Below are 27,340 nucleotides of genomic sequence, written 5' to 3' on the forward strand. Positions count from 1 at the left end.
CAAGTTGCTCAAAGACCTAAATAACACTTAGTTTCTATTCAACTCTTTGAAACCTATCCTGTTTAAGTAGGCTCTTTGAGCTTTGAACTTTTACACCTTTTCAATGTGGGAGGAAAACTTGATTCTTGCAAATACTAATCCTCCTATAACACTCAAAATTATTCAACTTATTATACACAACACTTGAGTTGTTTATTATGCTTAGTAAGAGAGGCATCTAGTTGAAACTCGTCTCTTTTAACCAAGTTTAGTAAAAAAAATATTCGGTTTGCTTAAAGAAAATGGACAAATAAAGCAAAGGTTTTAAGTCCATATAAACTTGAACTCATGACAGGAAATATGTTTAAATAATGGGTTGAGAGTCACCCATTTCCTTTTCTTCTCGGTGTGGGAAGTAGAGAAGAAAAGTTCAAAACTAGAAACTTATTTATTAAGCCCTTTATGTTAAAGAATTCAGCACATCCATTTACTTATATAGATATAAGGCTAGCATCTTTATCATTTTGTCTCGATGTGGGACAAAAGCCAATACATTAAAAATTAAACTAGCACTTGTGAGTACATACCACAAGTTTGTACCTTCATTTATTGTTTAAGGATACCTCTTTGCTCACATTCTCACCCATGTGGGAAGTGAGCCAAGTACCTATCACATAATTTAGACCCAATACACTCCATACATATATAGTGCAAGAAGAGGTTCCCCTCTTAATTCTAATCAATGTGGGACAATAATCTAAATAACAATACACATTAATACCCTAATAATAAAAACATATCTCACATAATCAATAAATTTAATTCACACATATCACAACTACTATTATAATAATATAAAATAAAATATCTCATATTTTATTATATTGGAAAACCTGGATATTACAAGTCTCCCCGCCTTATAAAAATTCTGTCCTCGAAATTTTCTATTGAAATAACTCCGGATATTTGGATCTCATTTCATCTTCTCGCTCCCACGTACTTTCTTCTATTTTAGAGTTCCTCCACAAAACTCTTACTAGTGAAATATTTTTATTTCTAAGCTCTTTTCTTTTCTATCAAGAATTTGCACAGGCTTTTCCATATAGGTCAAATCTTGACTTAATTCCAAATGTTCATAGTTAAGCACATGAGATGGGTCGGCCACATATTTTCTTCATAACGAGACGTGAACACATTATGAACCTTTTCTAATGATGGAGGCAAAGCTAATCTGTAAGCTACTTTTCTAACTTTTTTGAGTATCTCAAAGGGACCTACAAATCTTTGGCTTAACTTTCCCTTCTTTCCAAATCTCACTATCCCCTTTACTGGTGATATTTTAAGAAATACTTTATCTCCAACCGAGAACTCAACATCTCTCCGTTTTGGATCCGCGTAGCTCTTTTGTCGACCTGTGTGGCTAGCATTCTCTCTTTAATTCTTTTCACTACCTCTGTTATATCTCTGACCAACTCAGGGCCACGATAATTTCCTTCTCCCATTTTATCCCAATGGATAGGAGATCGACACTTTCTACCATAGAGAATTTCGTATGGAGCTGCACCAATTGACGTTTGAAAACTATTATTGTACAAAAATTCTATTAGTGGAAGGTACTTACTCTATGAACTTGAGAAGTCAAGAACACACGCCCTAAGCATATCCTTTAACATCTGAATTATTCTTTCACTTTGACCGTCCTACTGTGGATGAAAAGCAGTACTAAACTTTAATCGGGTACCCATGGCTTTATGCAAACTGTCCCAAAACTTAGAAGTAAATCGAGCGTCCCTATCAGAAATTATCGATACTGGTACTCCATGCAATCTAACTATCTCTTGGATGTACAATTCAGCTAACTGATCCATACTATATGTCATGTGTACCGGAAGGAAGTGTGCTGATTTTGAAAATCTATCAACAATAACCCAAATAGCATCATGTTGTTTAAGAGTCTTTGGTAATCCAACTATGAAATCAATGGTGATCTCTTCCCATTTCCATTCGGGAATCTGTATTGGTTTTAATAATCCAGCTGGCCTTTGATGTTCAGCCTTAACCTGTTGACACGTCAGATACCTCGCCATAAATTCTACCACATCTTTCTTCATTCCTGGCCATCAGTAATGCATTTTTAAATCGTTATACATTTTAGTTGTTCCTGGATGTACTGAATATGTAGTGGCATGAGCTTCTTTAAGGATCTCTTTCTTTATCTCTTCATTATCAGGAACATATATTCTATCCTTAAACTTCAAACTTCCATTCGTCGATATCTTGAAGTCCGTGGCCTTTCCGCTTTCCACGTCAACTTTACGTTTATTCAACTCAGTGTCTTCAAGCTGACCTTATCTAATTCTTTCAAGAAGTGTTGACTCAATACTCATTTTATCTAATCTATTGGTAATCAACTCTATTTTTGATCTATAAATTTCTTCTTGAAGAGGTTTGGACAACGTCCTTAAAAATGATAGGTTACCATTAACCTTTCTACTAAGCGCATCAGCAACCACATTCACCTTGCCTGGATGATACAAAATCTCACAATCATAATCCTTGACTAATTTCAACCATCGTCTCTGTCTCATATTCAACTCTTTTTGAGTAAAGAAATATTTCAAACTCTTATGGTCTGTGTATATTTCACATTTCTCTCCATATAAATTATGCCTCCAAATCTTAAGAGCAAATACAACTGCTGCCAACTCCAAGTCATGTGTAGGATATCTCTTTTCATAATCTTTTAGTTGTCTAGAAGCATAAGCGATAACCTCACCATTTTGCATCAGTATGCATCCCAGACCCTGCTTAGAAGCATCACTATAAATCACAAATCCAACTAATCCTGATGGGATAGTAAGGATTGGAGCAGACACTAATCGATTCTTCAATTCTTGAAAACTCCTTTCACAAGCATCTATCCACTCAAACTTGTGATTCTTTCTCGTCAACTGTGTTAATGGGGTAGTAATCTTAGAAAAACCTTCAACAATTCTTCTCTAATATCCTGCCAATCCAAGAAAATTTCTCACTTCTGACGCATTCGTTGGTCTATTCCAGTTGCTCACTGCTTCAACTTTTGCGAGATCCACTGAAATGCCCTCTCTTGATACTATATGCCCTAGGAATGATACTTTCTCTAACCAAAACTCACATTTCTTGAACTTGGCATATAATTTCTCTTCCTTTAGCCTTTGTAAGGTCAGTCTCAAATGGTCTTCATGTTCTTCCCTAGATCGAGAATACACTAATATATCATCTATAAACACTATCACAAACTTATCAAGGTATTCCTTAAATACTCTGTTCATAAGATCCATAAATGTCGTTGGAGCATTTGTTAAACCAAATGCCATCACTAAGAACTCGTAATGACTGTACCTCATTCGAAAAGAAGTTTTGGGTATATCTTCTTCTCTTATCATCAATTAGTGATACCCAGACCTCAAATCAATCTTTGAAAATACTAAGGATCCTTGTAATTGATCAAAAAGGTCATCAATTCTTGGAAGAGGATATTTATTCTTTATAGTAACCTTATTTAGCTCCCTATAATCGATGTACATCCTCATGGTTCCATCTTTCTTCTTCACAAACAACACTGGGGCTCCTCATGGTGAGTAACTAGGTCTAACTAATTTCTTTTCTAATAACTCGTGTAATTGACTTTTTAATTCTCTCAATTCTGCGGGGGCCATCCTATAGGGTGCTTTGGATATTGGATCCGTACTAGGTATTAAATCTATTTCAAATTGTATTTCTCTATCAGGTGGTAATCCTGGTAACTCTTTTGGAAACACTTCTAAAAATTCTTTAACTACCGGTACCTCTTCAGGCTTATTTTCTACTATTATGTCAGTGCCTATCACATTTCCAAAATATCCAACACAACCATCTTGTAACATTCTCCTATCTTTTATAGCTGAGATAGTCGATATCATATAATTGGAGAAATTAGCTACAAACTCAAACTGGTCTCCCTCAGAAGGGTTGAACATCACCTTTTTGTTTTTGCAATCAATGGTAGCATTGTACTTGGATAACCAATCCATACCTAATATTACCTCATAGTCATGCATTTCTAAAACCACTAAATCAACATACAGTTCATGGTTATCAATGTATATGGGAACCGCTCTTAACCACTTATTCGAATATAATATCTCCCCAGATGGTAAAATTGCACTAAATTCAATTGGTAGTCTTTCAAAGGGCCTACTAATTCTTTTCAAATAATTGACAAATGCAAATGAATGAGTAGCTCCAGAATCTATCAATACATACGTAAAAATACCATCGATAGAATGTTACCTAATATGACTGTGTTGCTAGCATCTGCATCCGCCTAGGTTATCGTAAAAATTCTGGCATTAGTCTTTGGATGCTCCTCTTTATTTTGCTCATTTTCCCATATAGGACAGTCCTTAATTATATAATCCTCCTTTCCACACTTATAACACTTCCTATTTGTTGATTTACATACCCCGAAATGACGCTTTCCGCACCTCTGACATTGTGGCCAAGGTTGTAGCCCCGCCTGTTTGTTTCGTTGGTCTCCTTTGAACCTTTTATTTGGATCAAATCTATTTTGAAGTCCTTGACCAATTATTTTATTTGAAAATCGATTTTGATCTCTATTAAATTGAACATCTCCTCGAGGCATTGTAGTAGAACCCTTCACCTTCATTATCTTTTGCTCCCGATACTCAGCCCTCAAAGCTTTTTCAACTGCCTGAGAATAAGTGAGAGACCCAGTACGTCCTATGTCAACATCCCTAGCTAACTTCGGTTGTAATCCCTCACGAAATCGATTTACCCTACTAGCCTCGGTGGAAACCAAATCTGGCGCAAATTTAGCTAATCGATCAAACTTTCGAGCATACTCAGCAACTGACAGACTTCCCTGGTACAGGCGACTAAACTCATTTACTTTAGCACTAAGCATAGCTTCACTGTAAAACTTCTCATTAAAGAGAGTCTCAAATTCTTCCCAAGTCATCTGAGTAACATCACGTGTAAGCTTAACAACATCCCACCATATCTTAGCATCTTTCTTTAATGTATGTACTGTATAAGACACTTTATAACGACTCGCGTATTTTTGTATTATTTAAATGTGTAAATATGAAACTATTAAATAAATAAATTATGTGCAGGGGTTCTGTCAGTCGTGTGTTATTTTATTATTAGTTATGTGTGGTTAGTGGTTTACGAGAATTATTTGTATAATTATTTCTTGAGCGATATTGTCTCATTATTACTTTTAAAAGTGGATTTTATGCAAATTTAATTGCATAAATAATTGTAATGTCTCTAAAATTATTTTTATGATTTTATAATTTTAATAATTATTTTTGGGATTTTATAAAATTTAGAAATCAATTATTTAGCCCTGTATGATTTTCTGAGTGTATTTATTTGTAAAATATGTATTTAATTCCAGAATTCTTCAAAAATTATGAAACTCATATTTATCTAAGTTTGGAATATTCCGAGAATTTTAAAATTATTTTGGGAATTTTTGGGATTAATTTCACCCGCGAGTTGATTCGTTTAATTGATAAAAGTGGGTATAGATTGCGTTTCAGAAATTATTTTAAAATTACGAAATTTACGTTTTAATCAACTTTGGGATATTTATAATATTTTAAGACTGTTGTGGTAATTTTCGGAATAGTTTCACCCCCAGCTTTGTCCGAGAAACGGTATAAAACGAGACAAATTTTCTGATCGAACATTACCCGATACGCATAGAAAAGAATAAAGATTAAAGAAGGACAAATTTTCTGTTCGGACATGAGTTGTGATGTGTTCGTATGTGTGTGATTGCTTGACTGTGTGCATGACTACGTGATCTATTGACATTTATATGAATTTAAGGGAATTATTTGATTTAAATAAGGTTTATTTAACCTTCGCGCATTTTTATAAAATTATCTGAGTAAGATAAAGGCATGAGATTTGTTTTGTTATCGTCATAATAGTCCTAGAGAGTTTCTAAAAATGATAGACGGATTTATTTCATGACCGTTGTTTTTAAAATGATTTTTATGTGATAAAATGCTATTATTAGCACAAACTTGTAAAAATCGTATAAAATCAACCGTATGTTCAAAAGTCTATTGTGAGTAATGGTTAGAAAGCTAATTTCGAGATCTACGTTTTAAAATTATCAATCGCTATAATTTTCAAATTTCTGAGAGAGATATATTTGTTATTCCACCAATATTCTATGGGAGTAAAAAGAGAAAGGAAAATCAATTTAAAAAGAGAATTATTAAAGTACTAAATTGCCCTTGTCCTTATCATTTATAAACTCATTTATCCCCTTCCTTTTCTTTCTTTCTCCCGTGAACACTTTTCTCTCTGTCTCTCTTTCTTCCTCACTCTCTCTCGGTTACTCTCTCTCTCTCGGCTCTCTTCTCTCTCTCGGTATACCTCTTGTTCCTTTGATAAATCTCACCAATTCTTCCCAAAATCTCTTGATAAACACATATATGTAGGTAGAAGAATGTGCATGTGTGTATATTCACTTGCATGTAGATGTGTATGCTCGATGTGTGTGTGTTTACCCGAGAGCTTCTCGGTTCTTGTTGTTCTTATTGATATCATCTTATTTAAGCATGATTCTTTGTAAATGAATGGTATATGAGATGTGCATGTTAGTTGTTTTGAGGAATTAATGGAAAAACGGGGGTTTCGTGGTTGGACACCCTCGAATGAGGGCACCACCGTGAAGCCACCGCCACCGGTGATGAACTCCGATGAACCGGTTGTGAGTGATGATGATATAACTGAGCTCTAGCATTCATAAATCTTATCTTTGGTGATTGCATGTAGTGATTTGTTTAAAACCCGAATGGGTTTTTTATTTCTAAAAGTTAATGAGTTGATTATTGTTGATTTAAATGGTTGTGGATGTTTATTCTTGGATGACGATGATGGATTAGAATGATTAATGATGTAAGGATTGAGAAAAACTTTGCATGTGTTATTTCTTGAAAAACCGGAATGGAATCTTGATTTTTAGAAGATTAAATGATTTTTAGTAATGGAAATGACTTGTTGATGTTTATCCTTGGAAATTATTGGATAATTAGAGTGTTTGATAGATAAATTACTTAAATGGTTGCATGCATGTCTTGATTGTTAGAAATTTTGAATAAGGGTTTGTTTTTCTTTTGAGATTTAAGTATGTTGATTGATAAAAATGATTTTTATGATTGTTTTAAAGGTATTTGGACTGGTATAGTTGATTGGATGCTTGAAAAATCAAAATTGAGGATTGCTTGTTGAAGATTTTGGTTCGACATTGTACTAATAAAAGGGAAAATTGATTTTGTGACTTGATCTTGGTATAATCTAAGTTTAACTAGGAAGAAATGAGATTGCATGTTGATTTAAAAGAGGAATTGATGATGCATATCATTGTTTGGTTGTCGAATTATGATTTGTGGTTAAGGCCGAATGGATTATAGCATTTAAAAAGGTCAAAGTCTAATTTAAGAGCTTGAATGGATCATGAAGATTAATTAGGGATTGTATGTGAGATTTTTTTGCCTAATTTGCTATGTTTGGTTCGAATTAAAGTATAAAAGAAAGGGAATGATTAATTTGTGTTATCTATGGTTGTCGTGTTGGTTTAAAGATAACTTTAGGGTCGTAATTATAAGTTTTGTCGTTTGTTTATTCGTATAAGGATTTCAAGTATAAAGAGCTATGTGTACTAATATAAAGTATGATTTGACTTCGAGTTGAGATAAGGATGTTTATAAGTCGATCGTCGAGTTTATATAAAGGTGTAAAGGTTAAGAATAAAGTATATGATGTGTGATGTGCTATGTGCTAATGTGTATAAGCTATACTCGTATATTTGAGTCAAGGGTATAATCGAGCCATCGTAATGAGTGATCGTTCTGGGAACGAGAGTTGAGAAACTGATTAAGGTTTTAGTTTTTATTGTAGATTCGGAGCGTGAGGGCATTCAGGCTAGGAAAGGAAAGGGTATACTAGGTGGTAGTAGTTCAACCTTCAGGAAAGCGAATTCAGGCAAGTAACTCTCATTACTTGTGAAAATGGTTATAGAGAGGTTATTGTTCATACCATGTAGAGTATGGAACTGATTAAATAATGAACCCCTGTTAATGACTTGAGATACCCTGTCTTTGATCATGATAAACTGTTATTGATAAGCTTACTGATTCAACCCTTTGGTGACCTGTCTTTTCTGTTCAAGTTATTTGTTAAGCCATGAACTATTATGAACCCTATAATTACCTTTACGAACCCTTTGTAATGATACCTTATTTCTTGATCACCCTATTGATCCTTGAAACAGATATTAATCCTTCTAATTTAAGTACCTTGTTATCCCTGATTTAGAATCCTTAGAGTTGTTCCTTGTTTGTCTTTGAATCACTTCCTTAACTTTGTTTTCTTGAAATTTGACTTAAGAATGAGTTTCGACTCGAACGAGTCTGAATGATTTCATATTCTTGGTAATGATAAAATGAATTTAGAAAAACCTACTTTTTCCAACTCAAGGTTTTCCAAACGAATTCCTGATGGATTGGATTGGGACGTAAAAGGCTAGTGGGACTAGTCCAGTCATGGTAAGAGGCTAGCGGGGCTAGTCCAATTTAAGGCTGAAATTATGCCGATTGGTACCTTAAAGACCGGATGGAGGTCGGTACGGGCTGATCACCCTGATTTTAATCTGTTGATCATATGATTGGTTTCATATAGTGAAATATTGTTGCTTTCCTTTATGAAAGATCTGTTCTGATCCTTTAATGATTTGTGATGAATGTCGGCTTTCACCCTGCTTCGAGCCTTGTTCCTTGAAAGCCCTACATTTTTCCTTCATAACCCTTTCTTAACCCAAAAGATGGAAATCTGCCACCTAGAATAAATAAGTAGAATGCCCTGAGATTGGTAAAGCAAATTGTGGATTTCATATCATAGAACTGTTTTATAGTTACTTGCTGAGTTTTATACTCATATATTTTATTTTAATCTAACCATGGCAGTTAAGCAAGAAGATGGCCAGGCTTAGGCGCACTACTCGTAAGAGCATACCTGGTGGTCCCTATCGTGTTGAGGGCTTCCGGTTGCCAGAGCAGGTAGTGGTATTTCTGAGTGAGCAAGCGCTTAGAAGGAAATTGTAAAGATACAATGGGTTATCTGTCGGTTCCAAGCCGGGATCGACTATGTATATTTAAAATTATTTTGGGGTTGTAAGTTATATTTTATGATTGGTAGTTGTAATCTTATCTCATACTTTATCCTGTTTGATCATATTGGTAGCTAATCGGGGTTTATGCTTATTTAGTTATTAGATTAAGGGTGTGTGGGTCCTTATTTCCTAACCCCGAGATTGAGGGCGTCACAAGTTGGTATCAGAGCTACATGATCTAGTCCCTGAGACAAGTTAGGCTTAAAAAGGGTATTTTGGGTATATATTTATATCGCGAGAGAGTTCGACTCATATAGAGTTGAGTTAGACTATTAGGTATAGTCTAAGGAAAGTGTGTAATAGTGAAAGTGGAAACTAGAGTTAGGGTGTGAGTTAGCTGGAAGCTTTATTTAACCCTAACATTGTTTCTTGGTTGTTGTTTTGTGTTTTCTCTCAGGATCCCAGTAGTGGTAGTGACTCAAATTCAGAGATTAGTTTGATCAGTACCCTAGTGGACCCCATTCCACCCTCTCCAGAGGAGCTTGTGTATGTTAGTTCAGACCCAGAGGAGGACCCTTCTGAGAGTAGTGAGATCCCTATGCAGATTTCACCTTTGAGGCCAGATTCAGAGATCCCTGCCCCTGAGCCAGAGTCTAAGATGCCTAAGACTGTACCTGTCAGTGTTGGTGGCAAGTTAGCCCAGGACCGAGACTTTGTTTACTCCCGTATTCCTGAGTTGGGAGCTTTAGTGGATAGGTTGATTCGAGACTCTAGGTAGAGGACTTCAGTTGTGATGGAGGAGTGGAGAGCTAAGATTCAGCTGGTGGAGCAGGTAGCCCGGAGGAGATTGGTTGAGTGACCATCCACTAGTGATGTTGATGCTGAGGCCCGGAGACTGCATAAGATTATTCGCTGGATGTTGGTTGTGTTGAGAGAGATTCTGGATGATTAGACGGGACTTTTGGTTGAGCCCGTAGTTGTTGTTTTTCAGCGCCAGTAGGCTTTGGGATACTTGGTCAGATGTCGGGATCCCTTTTTCATTTGTTATGTTGTATTTCGGAACTTTGTAGTAGTAGTTAGAAGTTAGGGGTAGATAGGGGATATTTTCCAGTTTTTCCTCTGTTTAACCCTGCTATATTATTGTACCTTATTTCTGAACCTATGGTAACCAAACTTGTATTTATGTACCTTTTGTTTAAATAAATCTATTATCTTATTTTCCATTTTGCACCCTAAAGATCTGCATAAACTATTCTAAATACCATGTTTTCATATAACCATTTTTAAAAATTTGTAATACCCTATCATGTGCCATGATAAAACAACATTGATATAAGAATTATGTAGTAATAGAATTGCATGTGAAAAATTGGGTAAAGCTTACAACCCGCAAAAGAGATTTTATAGTAAAATGTTGTTATATATGCCATGCTATCGTATTGCTAAATAATTGCTCAATCAGGTTTGTAAGAAATGGCCAACTCACCAGATCACCAAGAAGAAGAAATTCTAACCCAAGACCCAGAAGTGAACCCAGAAACCACCATGATGAGCAGACTTGCTCAGCTTTTGCAACAACCTGTGGCCCCTAAAGTTGGAAATTTCAAACACTTTCAATGTGTTCATCCCCCAGAATTCTTAGGTTTTCCAGACCCGATTAAAGCTCAATCATGGTTAAGAGAAATGGAAAAAGCCTTTGAGTTAGCAGAAGTTAAGGATGGCAAGAAAGCCCAGTATGCGAGTTATTACCTGAAGGATGAAGCGAGTTTCTGGTGGGATTCATCGAAGGCGTTATTGGAAGGTAAGGACTTAACATGGGAGAAGTTCACTGAGATGTTTCTGGAGAAGTATTTGCCGAGCTATATGCAAGATTAGTTGGAGATGAAATTTCTGGACCTTAGGCAAGAAGATATGTCGGTAGCGGAGTATGAAGTAAAATTTTTGGAGCTGTCTAGATTCGTACCTGAGTATGTGAACACGGAGGCAAAGAAGGCTAAGAGGTTCCAACAGGGACTTAAGCCATGGATCAGGAGTCAAGTAGTGTTGTTGGAGATCAAGAATTATGTTGCCTTGGTACAAAAGGCAATGATAGTAGAAGGAGAGCGTGAAGCTGCGAGGAGAGAAAATGAAGGAAGAAAAAGGAAATTCGAAAGCTCAGAGCAAGAGCAAGGAAGTTCAAAGTTTAGAGGAAAGTTTGGCAAGAATGGTGGAGGTCAGAACCAAAAGTTTTAGAAGTTTAAACCCGGTAACGGAGCTCAGAAGAACCGTTTCCAGAAAGCAGGACAACCGGGGAAGGATAACAGACCTCAGATTCAAGAATGCAAGAATTATGGAAAGAGACGGACGTGACATGTTTTAAGTGCAACCGGAAAGGGCATTATTCTTCAGAGTGCCCAAGTGGAGCAAGGAAGCCTGACTTGGCTTGTTTGAAGTATGGAAAGGTGGGCCATATGGCCAGAAATTGCAAGGAACCTGTTGAGAAGGCCAATGTTCTTAGGATTGCTGGACCGCCATCTCTTCCAGCACCATCAGCTCAACCCAGAGCTTGGACCTTTAATATGACAATGAAAGATGCGATGCAAGATATAGACGTGGTGCCAGTATCGAAATCTCCCTATCGTATGGCGCCAGTCGAGATGAAGGAATTGGCCGCTCAGTTGCAAGAATTGTTGGATAAAGGAGTAATTTGGCAGAGTGTATCCCCGTGGGGCGCACCAGTATTGTTTGTAAAGAAAAAGGATGGAAGTATGAGGTTGTGCATTGATTATCGTAAATTAAATAAGTTGACGATTAAGAATAAGTACCCTCTACCGCGAATCGATGACTTGTTTGATCAGTTAAAAGGAGCTTCGTGTTTCTCCAAGATTGATTTAAGATCTGGGTATCATCAGATAAAGATTAAAGCGGAAGACATACCCAAGACAGCGTTTCGAACGAGATATGGACACTACGAGTTTTTGGTAATGGCATTTGGTTTGACGAATGCGCCAGCCGCATTTATGGATCTTATGAACAGAGTGTTCAAGCAATATTTGGATAAGTTCGTTATTGTGTTTCTTGACGATATACTGATTTACTCCAAGACGAAAGAAGATCATAAGGAGCAATTGAGGATTTCTTTGGAAATTCTGAGAAAAGAGTAGTTATACGCTAAGTTTTCGAAGTGTGAATTTTGGCTAAAGGAAGTGCAATTTCTTGGTCATGTAGTTAATAAAGAAGGAATCAAAGTGGACCCAGCCAAGATAGAAGCTGTAATAAATTGGGAAAGACCCAAGACTCCTACGGAAGTCAGAAGTTTTCTGGGATTAGCCGGATACTACAGAAGGTTTGTGCAAGATTTATCTAAGATTGTTGTCCCATTAACGAAGTTGATAAGAAAGAATGAGAAGTTTGTATGAACGGAAAAGTGTGAGGAAAGCTTTCAAGAGTTAAAGAAGAGGCTGGTAACCGCCCCAGTGTTAGTGTTACCGGATGAAAAAAGGAGAATTTATGTTATTCAGTGATGCTTCATATAAAGGACTTGGATGTGTGTTAATGTAACACGGGAAGGTAATAGCATATGCGTCAAGGCAACTCAAGCCGCACGAGCAAAAGTATCCAACACATGACTTGGAATTGGCAGCAATTGTGTTTGCCTTTAAGATTTGGAGGCATTATTTATACGGGGAAAAGTGCGAGATTTTGTAACATCCGGGAAATATCGTATAATTATTTATATCAATATATTATCCTTATATGAATATTATATGAATTTTTGGTGAATTTTCTGGTGTTTGATAATAATATTTGGATGTTTGTATGTAATAAAATGTGAGTATGTTAATTTTAATATGTCCAGAATAAAATATGTAATGGTTCTGTCAGCTATGTGTCGTTGTGGTATTAATTGTTTGTGATTTGTTGAACGCGAAGATTAATTTTATAATTAATTATCGAGCTATATGCATTTAATTCATTTTAAAAAGTGATTTTATTTAATATTTATTCCTAAAAAAAAAATGTTAAAATTGTTTCTAAAATTATTTTTGTTGTTCTATAATTTCATTTATTATTTTTAGGGATTTATAAAATTTAGAAATCAATATTTAATTCCAAGATATTTCAAAAATCAGGAAAATTTTATTTTATTAACTTTTAAATATTTCGAGAATTTTAGAATTTTTTCGAAAATTTTCTGGACTTTATTTACCCGCACATCAGTTCGTTTATTTGCAAAATGCGGGTTTGCAGCGCGTTCTAAAAATGATTTAAAAAAAAAATTAAATTACGAGAATTACATATTATTAGTTTTAAATTATTTCAAAAATTTTAAGATTATTCTTGTGAATTGTCGGGTTATTTTTCCCGTAATTTATTCATTACGGTATTAATTTGCGGTGACAGATACAGATAATAATCGAGAAGAAGCAGATAAATATTACAATTCTTATCAGATTGTTTCTTGACCCTCATCTCTCGTTTCTCTCTCATCTCACAGCAATCTCTCTCGTCTCTATCTCTCTAATCTCTCGATTTTCTCTCGGTGTCTCTCTCCTTCTCAATCTCGCTCACAGTCTCTCTCTCTCTCTCGCGACTCCTCTCCCCTCCCTCTTTCTCTTCCCTGATTTCTTTCCCTCTGCTTTGCCGCCCTTGTCTCTCTCCGGTAAGCCGCCGCCCGAGTTCCGGTCGGCCTTGGATTTTCCATTTGTGTCCTGTTCTTGCTTACATACGTATATATATGTTTATATGTGCATATGCGGGTTGTTGTACTGTTTGTTGTGTGTATCTGTTGCCGATTGCATTCCTGTTGCCGCCTGGGTTATTAATTTTCCGTTATGCTGTGTTTTCCGGGTGTATTCGTGCGTGTTGTGCGCGTGCTTCTTGGCTGAATTGAAATTCGTTATTATTTGTATTTTATTTTAATTTCTGCAGAAAATAATTGAGCAATTTCGTGAAATAAATTTCTTTGCGTGCGGAAAATTATTAATATTAATTGGTGAAATTCGTATGGAAACCTGAAATTAATCGGGCACCGATGAATTTTACCGCCATCGGCGATGAGCCTCAGCGAGCCGACGGTGGACGGTGATGATTTTTATCTGAGTCCTACATTTATTAATTAAATAAATTAGTTCATGATAATAATTATGAAACGAAAACGAATAAAATTAGTTTATAAAATAAATTTCGAAATGAATGAAAATGGTTAATAACTGAATTGTATTGGTGATTGGGATTGGTGTATGGATTGTAAATTGGATTATTGGTTGTTGTTATGTTGTCATTGACGTCGATTTGATCTCGACGGGTAGGCCGATAAACAAAGGAGGCGCTGCCCCATTTTCGGAAAATTAATTCCGAAATATCGGGAACGTAACCTATAATTATCGGAGACATCGAATAATCATATACAATTATATTATATGAACTGGACTGCGATTGAGACAAGATAATTTCTAAATAATCGATTACCCTGTTTTTCAAAACGACAAGTATACGTATTTTCCGAAAATAAATACCGAACCGAGTTTCGAGGATGTGAACCATAATTGCTATGTGTATTTCAATAATACATATAGATATAAGTTGAATTATGAAATCGTATGGGTAGAATAGGATAGTGGTGTTATGTTAAGCGAGATGATTATCTGAATTAGGGTATTTCAACTCTGTAGGTCTTAGTCGGAAGACCCGAGACGTGACATTGGACTAGGAATGATCTAGTGATTATATGTTGGGATCAATAAAGTTCCAATCGAAGAACCTGAGTGTCGGAATCGAATACAGAATGAAATAGTAGTTTGACGATAAAGCCGAACGTTCAAGTCGAACCAAAGTCATCTAGTAATAGCGATTAAAGCTTATTGAGGCAAGTATCTCTATCATCACTTATTGTTCAAGTGATATTTATTTTAAATTTTATCATGCAAGTATTGCTTTCCCTATTCTCAGTTTAGAATCGATAAACATATCGCTGAATTAAATAATTCTGTTATGCAAGTATTCCCGAACTTTCTTTTAAATACTTCAAGTATTCCTAACCTTACTTCTTAAATACTGCAAATATTTATTCGCTCCTATTCTAAGTTCAGAATAGTTAATTGTTTTATATTTCGCTGCAATTACTCTTATTTATGCAAGTTCCTTTCACTATTATTTCTTTATCATCGATGGCTCTCTTGAGCAAGTACCCAAAGTGATTTGACATCAAAATACTCCACGGACTGGATGGTTACTATATATATATATAAGGACCAGTGATAAGCTGGATCCTATGGGCCGGAGATGGACCGGACCCCTTTAGGCCATAGTTGCCTGAGTACTCCTAATGTTGGTTGGGTCTATGCAGTTGGGTATAGATCCGCACTATATTCTGACTGATCAGCAGGTTATAGTGCATATGTTGGTTTCTAGTGTTCAGTCCAATTTATTGTTGTTCGCCATTAATGGCATTCCCTCTTGAAGTAAAATGTGATTATGGGTTAAAGTTATTCTTTCTTAGCCCTCAGTTTCGGGAAATTACAGTGTTTATAAATGAATTCGAGGTTCAGAGTGTTGCTGCAGCATTTGTTGCTCAGTGATATTTAGAATCTTGAATGAATTGGGATTTTCTTAATTATTCAACCCGTCCTTATCAGGCTGGTTTAGCAGGCTAAGTCTATGGAAACTTAGTCGATAATGATGGATACTGAATAGTTAGGAATTTCTTGAACGTCGTTTTATGAATAGTTAGTGCATCCATTGCTCAATTATGAGATGATACCAGAAGCTATTTTGAAAACACGCGATCTCTAAAAGCTCTGACAAAAATGTCATTATGTCCTTTGTGATTTATAGCAATACAAATCAAATTGATTTAAGCTGATAAAGTATATCCTTTAAATGATTTCGTGTTTCGCTCTTCAAAATATTTCAGAGAAATTAATGTTTAAAGACTCAAATTATATACTTGCTGGGCATTTTTGGCTCACTCTTGCTTTGTCAATTCTTATTCTGCCAGAAACAGATAAGGTCTAAAGTGAATAGCTTTGATAGACAGCAGAAGTTAGAGAAGTTTCTGTTGCGAGAGGTTGAAGGTGTTAGAAGAATGTGACAAGAGCATTAGTTCAAAGGTATATATACTTGTATTATAGTTGAAGTGAGTTGTAGAAGGTTAGATTCTTGTTTCATACCATGACCTGTAAAAGATCCGGACTTAAGGGGTTATTTATTTATTTCTTTACTTTATGTAATAATGGTTTAGTAACACCAAATCTTGACCCCGGATTTGGGGCGTTACAGTTTGGCATCAGAGCTGCAGGTTATTGGTCACTGAAATAAGAATAGGTGAGAGTAGGATAGAAATGTTAGGTCGTACAAGATAGGAAAGTCCCTAGGCATATTCAGGACAAATTGAGTTGAGTGCGAATTAGGGTTAGCAGATCCGATAAGGAGTTGGTAAGATAGGATTGATGAGAAAGTGTAAGGCGAATATCACAACATCATAGGTATATTGAAACCTCAGATCATACAATAATGAGAAATCGACTGATCGACGGAGACTGGGTATGTTACCCTACTTTTCATGTGGTTTTGAAGAAAATGCGATTGATTTTGTGAGCACTTGTGAAAGAAATGCTAGGTGAGTTTTAGTACGAGTTGACTTAGGTATTAGGACGAGTTACACGTCGAAGGCAACCAGTGGATGGAAGCTGATAAAGAACTAACGTGCGCGTTTCGAAGGAACCACCGTTGCGAGAAGATTCTTATCACTTATCGGGAGCTGCATGAGGAATAATATTTACCTTCCTAGATATAGGTAAGATTAGCAAGAAGATGCGACCCTATTCACATACAGAACGTCGAATTGCGTGCGTGGTAGTAAGCATAACGTCGAGGACGACGACATGAATATGAAAGACAATGGCAGACGTCAGCGTTGAGTCCAAGTTAGGAATAAAATGGCATATAACGGTGAATGAAGTTTCGTCGGCTAATAAGTGCATGTATAATCCAAGGAAAAGTGGAAGAAGTACCAAAGTAGAGAGACCTTATATGGATATTCTTTTAATTAGATATTTTATTGGTAAATCAGGAAAATAGCAAGTAATGTATATAGTAATGACGACCAAAATATTTGATTTTTAAAACTTTAAAATCAGATTTCGGAAAAGATTATCTTCATCAACTTTCAGAAGATTTTTGCATGAAATGAGTTTTACAAATGATTTGTCAAACTACTACTTATGTTCTTGTTATTATAAAGAGGAAATGATCCAAAAAGAAGAATAAAATTAGACTCAGTGTTGTTATTCAAAGGGCCAAGTAGACCCATCAGCAGGAAGAAGGTTTAAGGTTGCTGTGAAGAATGATAGTAAACGTTGTTTAATAAAATCAATAATTGAATCAACGTATTAAAACATTATTTCCCCATTTTATAAGATTAATAAAATTTAACAAGATTCGTGAATCGAATGAATGAAGGATGATTGAAGGAAATGGCAGAATCTTCTAGATGGTGGAAGAGGAATCATTTCTATCAATGGAATAGAGGCATTACGTGATCAATGGGTATTTTACACGACATAGATGAAATCTGAAGCCGTGATTTTAACTTCGGAACAACGCGATTAAGATCAAAGTATTGAAATAGTCGATGTGAAGACGTTTCCAGGAAGCATTTTAAAGCAATGATGTGACTTGAATCGTGAACCTGTGTCCGCACGATCCTGAAGGCATACGTAAGTGAATCGTGGAAAGTAATCGGCATTAATATTCTTTCTTCTAATACGATAGCATATGTTCTTCTCGAGTTTGAATATGTATGAGCTTCTTCTGTTAATAAATCATATGAGGCGGAAACGAAAGAACATTCTTGTATCCCTCCTAAATTGTTGCTTTTCTCAAATTCTTGATTCCCAATTGAGACAACAGTGTTATGATATGACGCTTTGTCGAAATGACGAAAAGTCGGGTGGGACGCCACCTAATCATGTGCTATATGCCATATAGTATGAAAGACTGGCCATCTTGAGTATGAATATGGTTGTCTCATCCTTCACTCATTTTTCTTCCTTCAATCAGTTGTCGCATTGTTATTCCTTATTCCGTTTTTCAATCAAAATCATGTTTACAAACTCTCCTCTTGCATCGAGTCTGTTCTTTGACGATTCCAAAAGAAATAGAATAGTCAGTGCGACAGGTAGAATTATGTGTCAAAGGAGAATATGATTGTAAGTTGATAAATAATGCACTTCAAACTAGAGGATTTCGACGCGAAATGAATGGTTAGTGAATCGTACATTTATTACAAAATAAGGAAGCAGAGTTGTGTGTGTTAGACGAAGTAAACGAGTATCGGGAAGATGATCAAAGATCAAGGAAATTCTGAACAATGACTCCAACAGGCAATTACGACGTGAAACATCCCTTCATCGCTGGAAGATACTTGTCGTGAAGATTCAAGATGGGAAAAAAAAAAAAAATCTTAAATGTAATCAAACTTCAAACGTGTTCTTCAAGAAGTTGTGAAGATCCCTAACTTAGACAATTGATTGTGAATGCAATGCTCGTACCCGGGTCAGTAACGGAAGTTCGATGCAAAGCCATAAATAGAGATGAAGCAATGGTGACTCGACTGTGAAACTTTTCAAGAAATAATAATCTAACGATTGAGTTTTTACCAGATTGTGATGGTAATAATGGAGACCATGCGCAGTTATTAAAAGATAAACCGATTAATAATGATCAGAAATAAATTAACAGAATCATGAAATCAAACCTTAAATTCATTAAGAACAATTCGTAATATTCTAAGAAAGGTATGGTTATATTAATCATTGTGGGTTTCAGATCTAATCCCAATTAAAAAGAGATATGCTATACTAGTTAGATGCTGATCAAAGGTGAATTGTGGAAATTGATGATTTGGTTGATGGAAGTGGATGTATATGATTGTGGATGACTTGGTTGATTAATGGTGTCGGCTTGAGTCCGACTGGTAGTTAATGGTGTAGGGGAAGTGCTGCCCAAATTTTCAGAAATTACCCTATAGTTAAGAACAAAGAAGTATATGGTCATTCTCGTTAGCATTCCAGATAATTGCAATCTCGGTTCTTGAGAAAGTTGTTATGACCAAACTGACTTTATGTAATTGGTCTTTGATTCCAGTTAGCTAGTTAGCACTTGGTTTAAGTGATCATTTAAAGGAGTTGATTGATCCACTTAGCCAACTAATGGTTAGTTAAATGGAAATCGATTCCAATTAGATTGAGTCAAGCTCTAACATAATTTCCAGATCCGAAATGAAAGATATAGAAATTTGAGAAAAAAAGTAATGGCGTTACCGTAAATTAAAAAAAAAAGCCTAGTTCAATTAGCGTGATGTTATTGTAATCGGGTATAAGGTGTGATCCAAAAGAATATGCTCTTTTTGATGATTAAAAGAATAGGAAGTTATTGGTTCATGCTAGTAAGAAGAATATTTCAAGACCTGAAGCGGTTGAATAGAAGTCGCTATAGAATGATGGAAAGCTCGCAAATTCAAGCATCCAATGAACGACGGGGATTGATGAAGTCCACATGTGAACTCAGGAAAAGAGATGAGAATCAATGAAGAGAAGTCAAACACGTGATTTGTGACACGTCAAGTAAGGCTAAGAAAATAGCTACCGAGGAAATTCGATAATTTTGTTAGTAAGAATTTAAATAGTGTAAATAAAAGCCTTCATTCCAGTGTGAATTCCAGGAATGACCTATTCAATAATAAACAGAGTAATATTACTAAGAAAAAGAAATTCGTTATATATAAAGAAGATAATGAATAATGAGAATAAAGAACTAATCAAGACAAGAAGTGGAATCAAAAGGATGATAAAGAAAGTTTATAAAATAATCCAGGATATACGCAAGATATAAACGTCAGTTGGGCCAGAATTGATTGGAGAATAAGGTGAAACGTCGATAGTTGGAGATAGAAATTTCATTCAAGAAATGCGTGTAAACAAGAATGATTAAACAAAGAAATTAATGGCAAACGATTGGAGAAGCGCGTTACAATAAATCTCAAAAGGGAATTCTTTAGAACTAAAGTAAATTCCCGGAGGTTCGAATGAATGCTTTATCAAGATTACCTCAAGGAATGAGGTGAGGATTTCTCGTCGGTTACTGCATAGAGTCAAGCTGGTGACAAAGACCCCATATCCTCTAACTCAATAGGAACGAAATAATAAGTAAGGGAAAACCTCAGAAATATGAATATGGAAAAGAAAATAGATATATGAGGATACGCGTCGATTATCAGAAATTGTAAGTTTGAAGGTTAAGTGAACACAATGTACCAGGAGTATTGAGATAGAGTGATTGTATTTATTGATAACATCCTCATCAATTCAAGGACTAAGGAAGAGATTAAGTCGAACGACTGAGGATATGCTTGCAAAGAATTGAGAAATAGCAGCTAAATTCTCAGCTTCAAAGATATGAATTCTGGTTATAATTGGTTATGAGCTCCTGTGTGTGGGTAGAGAACAAACAGGAAAGGTCCATTAAAGAATAGATGTTTCAAATAGAAACAAGAGAGTGAATACCATTAAGTTGTTGAGAAAGGGTTAAAAGAAATAGAAATGTGCTACCACATGGTGAGTTAAATGCGATGGTCGAGATTGCCTCTTTAATTGTTACTTTTTATATATTCAAAACATTTCGAAGCATTAAACGCCATGAGTTTAGTATATCGGGTGGATACGGAGTGAAAGTACAAGAAACCAACTAAAGGTTCTTGAATACGATTAAAAACAATTATAGGCCAGATTAACCAAACAGAAGGAGACACGAGAAGTAAAGTTGAACAGTCAGGAAAATAGAAGGTGCATAATCGCAAATTGTTAAAATTAGAAAGAAAATCAGATTGGTATAACTCAAGTTAGTCCATCAAAACAATGAGATAGATATAACGGTTACGAATGAGCTGACCCTTTTGTTATAGGCATAACGAGTTCATAAGATATTTAAATGTATATAGCGGAGAAAGGTAATTTAGTTTCCTACGTATAAAAATGAAGGGTGATTCAGGTTATGTGAGTAATTGACAGATTTAATGTCAGTGAAAGACCGCTAAATTGTGATTAAAATAATGAGACCGAGGAATTATAGGAAAGGTACTTGGGGAATATCATAGTTAACGTCAGAAAGCCAATGCGCCCCGGTTCCCGTGTATCATTTACAAATGAAGAAGAAAATTACAGAAACGGTTACCTCCAGTGCGATAGGAAGTGATTACAAATTAGATTATTTGAACAAAGAAACATATGAGGACGAGATTCAACACCGAATAACAATTGGAAATGCACGTAGGCACGAGTTATTAGAATTAAAAAAAAAAAAGAATTAAGATGTGTTATGTTGTTCCTCCTAAGTAGTAAATAGACATGATAAGTAGAAGTGAGTTGGCTTCACCGTTACTCATACAACGCATTCATAAGGCGTCTATCTGTAGATATTCGGAAGGAGTAAGTTAGCTCCAGTATATATAGGAGATGGAGAGTTGAATTGAGTTATGCAAGCAATAAATAAAATATGATATTAGCAAGAGGCTATAAAGGAAAGATTGGTATTATACGTTAAAGTTATGAAAAATTATGAGGTTGAGAGATTAACCTGAGAAAATGAAAGTTATATACTTGAAAAATATTAATATTATTCCTTAGCGTGATTCTGAGGACAGAATCCTTTTAAGGGGGGAAGGATGTAACATCCGGGAAATATCGTATAATTATTTATATCAATATATTATCCTTATATGAATATTATATGAATTTTTGGTGAATTTTCTGGTGTTTGATAATAATATTTGGATGTTTGTATGTAATAAAATGTGAGTATGTTAATTTTAATATGTCCAGAATAAAATATGTAATGGTTCTGTCAGCTATGTGTCGTTGTGGTATTAATTGTTTGTGATTTGTTGAACGCGAAGATTAATTTTATAATTAATTATCGAGCTATATGCATTTAATTCATTTTAAAAAGTGATTTTATTTAATATTTATTCCTAAAAAAAAATGTTAAAATTGTTTCTAAAATTATTTTTGTTGTTCTATAATTTCATTTATTATTTTTAGGGATTTATAAAATTTAGAAATCAATATTTAATTCCAAGATATTTCAAAAATCAGGAAAATTTTATTTTATTAACTTTTAAATATTTCGAGAATTTTAGAATTTTTTCGGAAATTTTCTGGACTTTATTTACCCGCACATCAGTTCGTTTATTTGCAAAATGCGGGTTTGCAGCGCGTTCTAAAAATGATTTAAAAAAAAAAATTAAATTACGAGAATTACATATTATTAGTTTTAAATTATTTCAAAAATTTTAAGATTATTCTTGTGAATTGTCGGGTTATTTTTCCCGTAATTTATTCATTACGGTATTAATTTGCGGTGACAGATACAGATAATAATCGAGAAGAAGCAGATAAATATTACAATTCTTATCAGATTGTTTCTTGACCCTCATCTCTCGTTTCTCTCTCATCTCACAGCAATCTCTCTCGTCTCTATCTCTCTAATCTCTCGATTTTCTCTCGGTGTCTCTCTCCTTCTCAATCTCGCTCACAGTCTCTCTCTCTCTCTCTCTCGCGACTCCTCTCCCCTCCCTCTTTCTCTTCCCTGATTTCTTTCCCTCTGCTTTGCCGCCCTTGTCTCTCTCCGGTAAGCCGCCGCCCGAGTTCCGGTCGGCCTTGGATTTTCCATTTGTGTCCTGTTCTTGCTTACATACGTATATATATGTTTATATGTGCATATGCGGGTTGTTGTACTGTTTGTTGTGTGTATCTGTTGCCGATTGCATTCCTGTTGCCGCCTGGGTTATTAATTTTCCGTTATGCTGTGTTTTCCGGGTGTATTCGTGCGTGTTGTGCGCGTGCTTCTTGGCTGAATTGAAATTCGTTATTATTTGTATTTTATTTTAATTTCTGCAGAAAATAATTGAGCAATTTCGTGAAATAAATTTCTTTGCGTGCGGAAAATTATTAATATTAATTGGTGAAATTCGTATGGAAACCTGAAATTAATCGGGCACCGATGAATTTTACCGCCATCGGCGATGAGCCTCAGCGAGCCGACGGTGGACGGTGATGATTTTTATCTGAGTCCTACATTTATTAATTAAATAAATTAGTTCATGATAATAATTATGAAACGAAAACGAATAAAATTAGTTTATAAAATAAATTTCGAAATGAATGAAAATGGTTAATAACTGAATTGTATTGGTGATTGGGATTGGTGTATGGATTGTAAATTGGATTATTGGTTGTTGTTATGTTGTCATTGACGTCGATTTGATCTCGACGGGTAGGCCGACTAAACAAAGGAGGCGCTGCCCCATTTTCGGAAAATTAATTCCGAAATATCGGGAACGTAACCTATAATTATCGGAGACATCGAATAATCATATACAATTATATTATATGAACTGGACTGCGATTGAGACAAGATAATTTCTAAATAATCGATTACCCTGTTTTTCAAAACGACAAGTATACGTATTTTCCGAAAATAAATACCGAACCGAGTTTCGAGGATGTGAACCATAATTGCTATGTGTATTTCAATAATACATATAGATATAAGTTGAATTATGAAATCGTATGGGTAGAATAGGATAGTGGTGTTATGTTAAGCGAGATGATTATCTGAATTAGGGTATTTCAACTCTGTAGGTCTTAGTCGGAAGACCCGAGACGTGACATTGGACTAGGAATGATCTAGTGATTATATGTTGGGATCAATAAAGTTCCAATCGAAGAACCTGAGTGTCGGAATCGAATACAGAATGAAATAGTAGTTTGACGATAAAGCCGAACGTTCAAGTCGAACCAAAGTCATCTAGTAATAGCGATTAAAGCTTATTGAGGCAAGTATCTCTATCATCACTTATTGTTCAAGTGATATTTATTTTAAATTTTATCATGCAAGTATTGCTTTCCCTATTCTCAGTTTAGAATCGATAAACATATCGCTGAATTAAATAATTCTGTTATGCAAGTATTCCCGAACTTTCTTTTAAATACTTCAAGTATTCCTAACCTTACTTCTTAAATACTGCAAATATTTATTCGCTCCTATTCTAAGTTCAGAATAGTTAATTGTTTTATATTTCGCTGCAATTACTCTTATTTATGCAAGTTCCTTTCACTATTATTTCTTTATCATCGATGGCTCTCTTGAGCAAGTACCCAAAGTGATTTGACATCAAAATACTCCACGGACTGGATGGTTACTATATATATATATAAGGACCAGTGATAAGCTGGATCCTATGGGCCGGAGATGGACCGGACCCCTTTAGGCCATAGTTGCCTGAGTACTCCTAATGTTGGTTGGGTCTATGCAGTTGGGTATAGATCCGCACTATATTCTGACTGATCAGCAGGTTATAGTGCATATGTTGGTTTCTAGTGTTCAGTCCAATTTATTGTTGTTCGCCATTAATGGCATTCCCTCTTGAAGTAAAATGTGATTATGGGTTAAAGTTATTCTTTCTTAGCCCTCAGTTTCGGGAAATTACAGTGTTTATAAATGAATTCGAGGTTCAGAGTGTTGCTGCAGCATTTGTTGCTCAGTGATATTTAGAATCTTGAATGAATTGGGATTTTCTTAATTATTCAACCCGTCCTTATCAGGCTGGTTTAGCAGGCTAAGTCTATGGAAACTTAGTCGATAATGATGGATACTGAATAGTTAGGAATTTCTTGAACGTCGTTTTATGAATAGTTAGTGCATCCATTGCTCAATTATGAGATGATACCAGAAGCTATTTTGAAAACACGCGATCTCTAAAAGCTCTGACAAAAATGTCATTATGTCCTTTGTGATTTATAGCAATACAAATCAAATTGATTTAAGCTGATAAAGTATATCCTTTAAATGATTTCGTGTTTCGCTCTTCAAAATATTTCAGAGAAATTAATGTTTAAAGACTCAAATTATATACTTGCTGGGCATTTTTGGCTCACTCTTGCTTTGTCAATTCTTATTCTGCCAGAAACAGATAAGGTCTAAAGTGAATAGCTTTGATAGACAGCAGAAGTTAGAGAAGTTTCTGTTGCGAGAGGTTGAAGGTGTTAGAAGAATGTGACAAGAGCATTAGTTCAAAGGTATATATACTTGTATTATAGTTGAAGTGAGTTGTAGAAGGTTAGATTCTTGTTTCATACCATGACCTGTAAAAGATCCGGACTTAAGGGGTTATTTATTTATTTCTTTACTTTATGTAATAATGGTTTAGTAACACCAAATCTTGACCCCGGATTTGGGGCGTTACAGTTTGGCATCAGAGCTGCAGGTTATTGGTCACTGAAATAAGAATAGGTGAGAGTAGGATAGAAATGTTAGGTCGTACAAGATAGGAAAGTCCCTAGGCATATTCAGGACAAATTGAGTTGAGTGCGAATTAGGGTTAGCAGATCCGATAAGGAGTTGGTAAGATAGGATTGATGAGAAAGTGTAAGGCGAATATCACAACATCATAGGTATATTGAAACCTCAGATCATACAATAATGAGAAATCGACTGATCGACGGAGACTGGGTATGTTACCCTACTTTTCATGTGGTTTTGAAGAAAATGCGATTGATTTTGTGAGCACTTGTGAAAGAAATGCTAGGTGAGTTTTAGTACGAGTTGACTTAGGTATTAGGACGAGTTACACGTCGAAGGCAACCAGTGGATGGAAGCTGATAAAGAACTAACGTGCGCGTTTCGAAGGAACCACCGTTGCGAGAAGATTCTTATCACTTATCGGGAGCTGCATGAGGAATAATATTTACCTTCCTAGATATAGGTAAGATTAGCAAGAAGATGCGACCCTATTCACATACAGAACGTCGAATTGCGTGCGTGGTAGTAAGCATAACGTCGAGGACGACGACATGAATATGAAAGACAATGGCAGACGTCAGCGTTGAGTCCAAGTTAGGAATAAAATGGCATATAACGGTGAATGAAGTTTCGTCGGCTAATAAGTGCATGTATAATCCAAGGAAAAGTGGAAGAAGTACCAAAGTAGAGAGACCTTATATGGATATTCTTTTAATTAGATATTTTATTGGTAAATCAGGAAAATAGCAAGTAATGTATATAGTAATGACGACCAAAATATTTGATTTTTAAAACTTTAAAATCAGATTTCGGAAAAGATTATCTTCATCAACTTTCAGAAGATTTTTGCATGAAATGAGTTTTACAAATGATTTGTCAAACTACTACTTATGTTCTTGTTATTATAAAGAGGAAATGATCCAAAAAGAAGAATAAAATTAGACTCAGTGTTGTTATTCAAAGGGCCAAGTAGACCCATCAGCAGGAAGAAGGTTTAAGGTTGCTGTGAAGAATGATAGTAAACGTTGTTTAATAAAATCAATAATTGAATCAACGTATTAAAACATTATTTCCCCATTTTATAAGATTAATAAAATTTAACAAGATTCGTGAATCGAATGAATGAAGGATGATTGAAGGAAATGGCAGAATCTTCTAGATGGTGGAAGAGGAATCATTTCTATCAATGGAATAGAGGCATTACGTGATCAATGGGTATTTTACACGACATAGATGAAATCTGAAGCCGTGATTTTAACTTCGGAACAACGCGATTAAGATCAAAGTATTGAAATAGTCGATGTGAAGACGTTTCCAGGAAGCATTTTAAAGCAATGATGTGACTTGAATCGTGAACCTGTGTCCGCACGATCCTGAAGGCATACGTAAGTGAATCGTGGAAAGTAATCGGCATTAATATTCTTTCTTCTAATACGATAGCATATGTTCTTCTCGAGTTTGAATATGTATGAGCTTCTTCTGTTAATAAATCATATGAGGCGGAAACGAAAGAACATTCTTGTATCCCTCCTAAATTGTTGCTTTTCTCAAATTCTTGATTCCCAATTGAGACAACAGTGTTATGATATGACGCTTTGTCGAAATGACGAAAAGTCGGGTGGGACGCCACCTAATCATGTGCTATATGCCATATAGTATGAAAGACTGGCCATCTTGAGTATGAATATGGTTGTCTCATCCTTCACTCATTTTTCTTCCTTCAATCAGTTGTCGCATTGTTATTCCTTATTCCGTTTTTCAATCAAAATCATGTTTACAAACTCTCCTCTTGCATCGAGTCTGTTCTTTGACGATTCCAAAAGAAATAGAATAGTCAGTGCGACA

At 35.3% G+C, this 27,340-nt stretch overlaps 1 protein-coding gene across 1 annotated transcript; it reads right to left on the bottom strand.

The window, feature by feature from the left end:
* Positions 1–3,590: 3,590 nt before the first annotated feature.
* Positions 3,591–4,978, bottom strand: LOC141679962 (uncharacterized). The gene is made up of 2 exons (XM_074486314.1): positions 4,492–4,978; positions 3,591–4,249 (listed from the first exon to the last, which is right to left on the bottom strand). Exons 1-2 carry the CDS (start codon positions 4,976–4,978, stop codon positions 3,591–3,593), a joined length of 1,146 nt encoding a protein of 381 aa, XP_074342415.1.
* Positions 4,979–27,340: the final 22,362 nt, after the last annotated feature.

Source organism: Apium graveolens, chromosome 8 (genome assembly GCF_009905375.1).
Source record: "Apium graveolens cultivar Ventura chromosome 8, ASM990537v1, whole genome shotgun sequence".
Taxonomy (NCBI): Eukaryota; Viridiplantae; Streptophyta; class Magnoliopsida; order Apiales; family Apiaceae; genus Apium; species Apium graveolens.

Excerpts from the sequence above, each read along its gene's own strand:
- LOC141679962 (XM_074486314.1), bottom strand. The coding sequence starts at position 4,978 with ATGACTTGGGAAGAATTTGAGACTCTCTTTAATGAGAAGTTTTACAGT. Across the intron at positions 4,250-4,491 it reads GCTACAACCTTGGCCACAAT|ATTCTGGAGCTACTCATTCA; the intron begins GTCAGAGGTGCG and ends ATGTATTGATAG.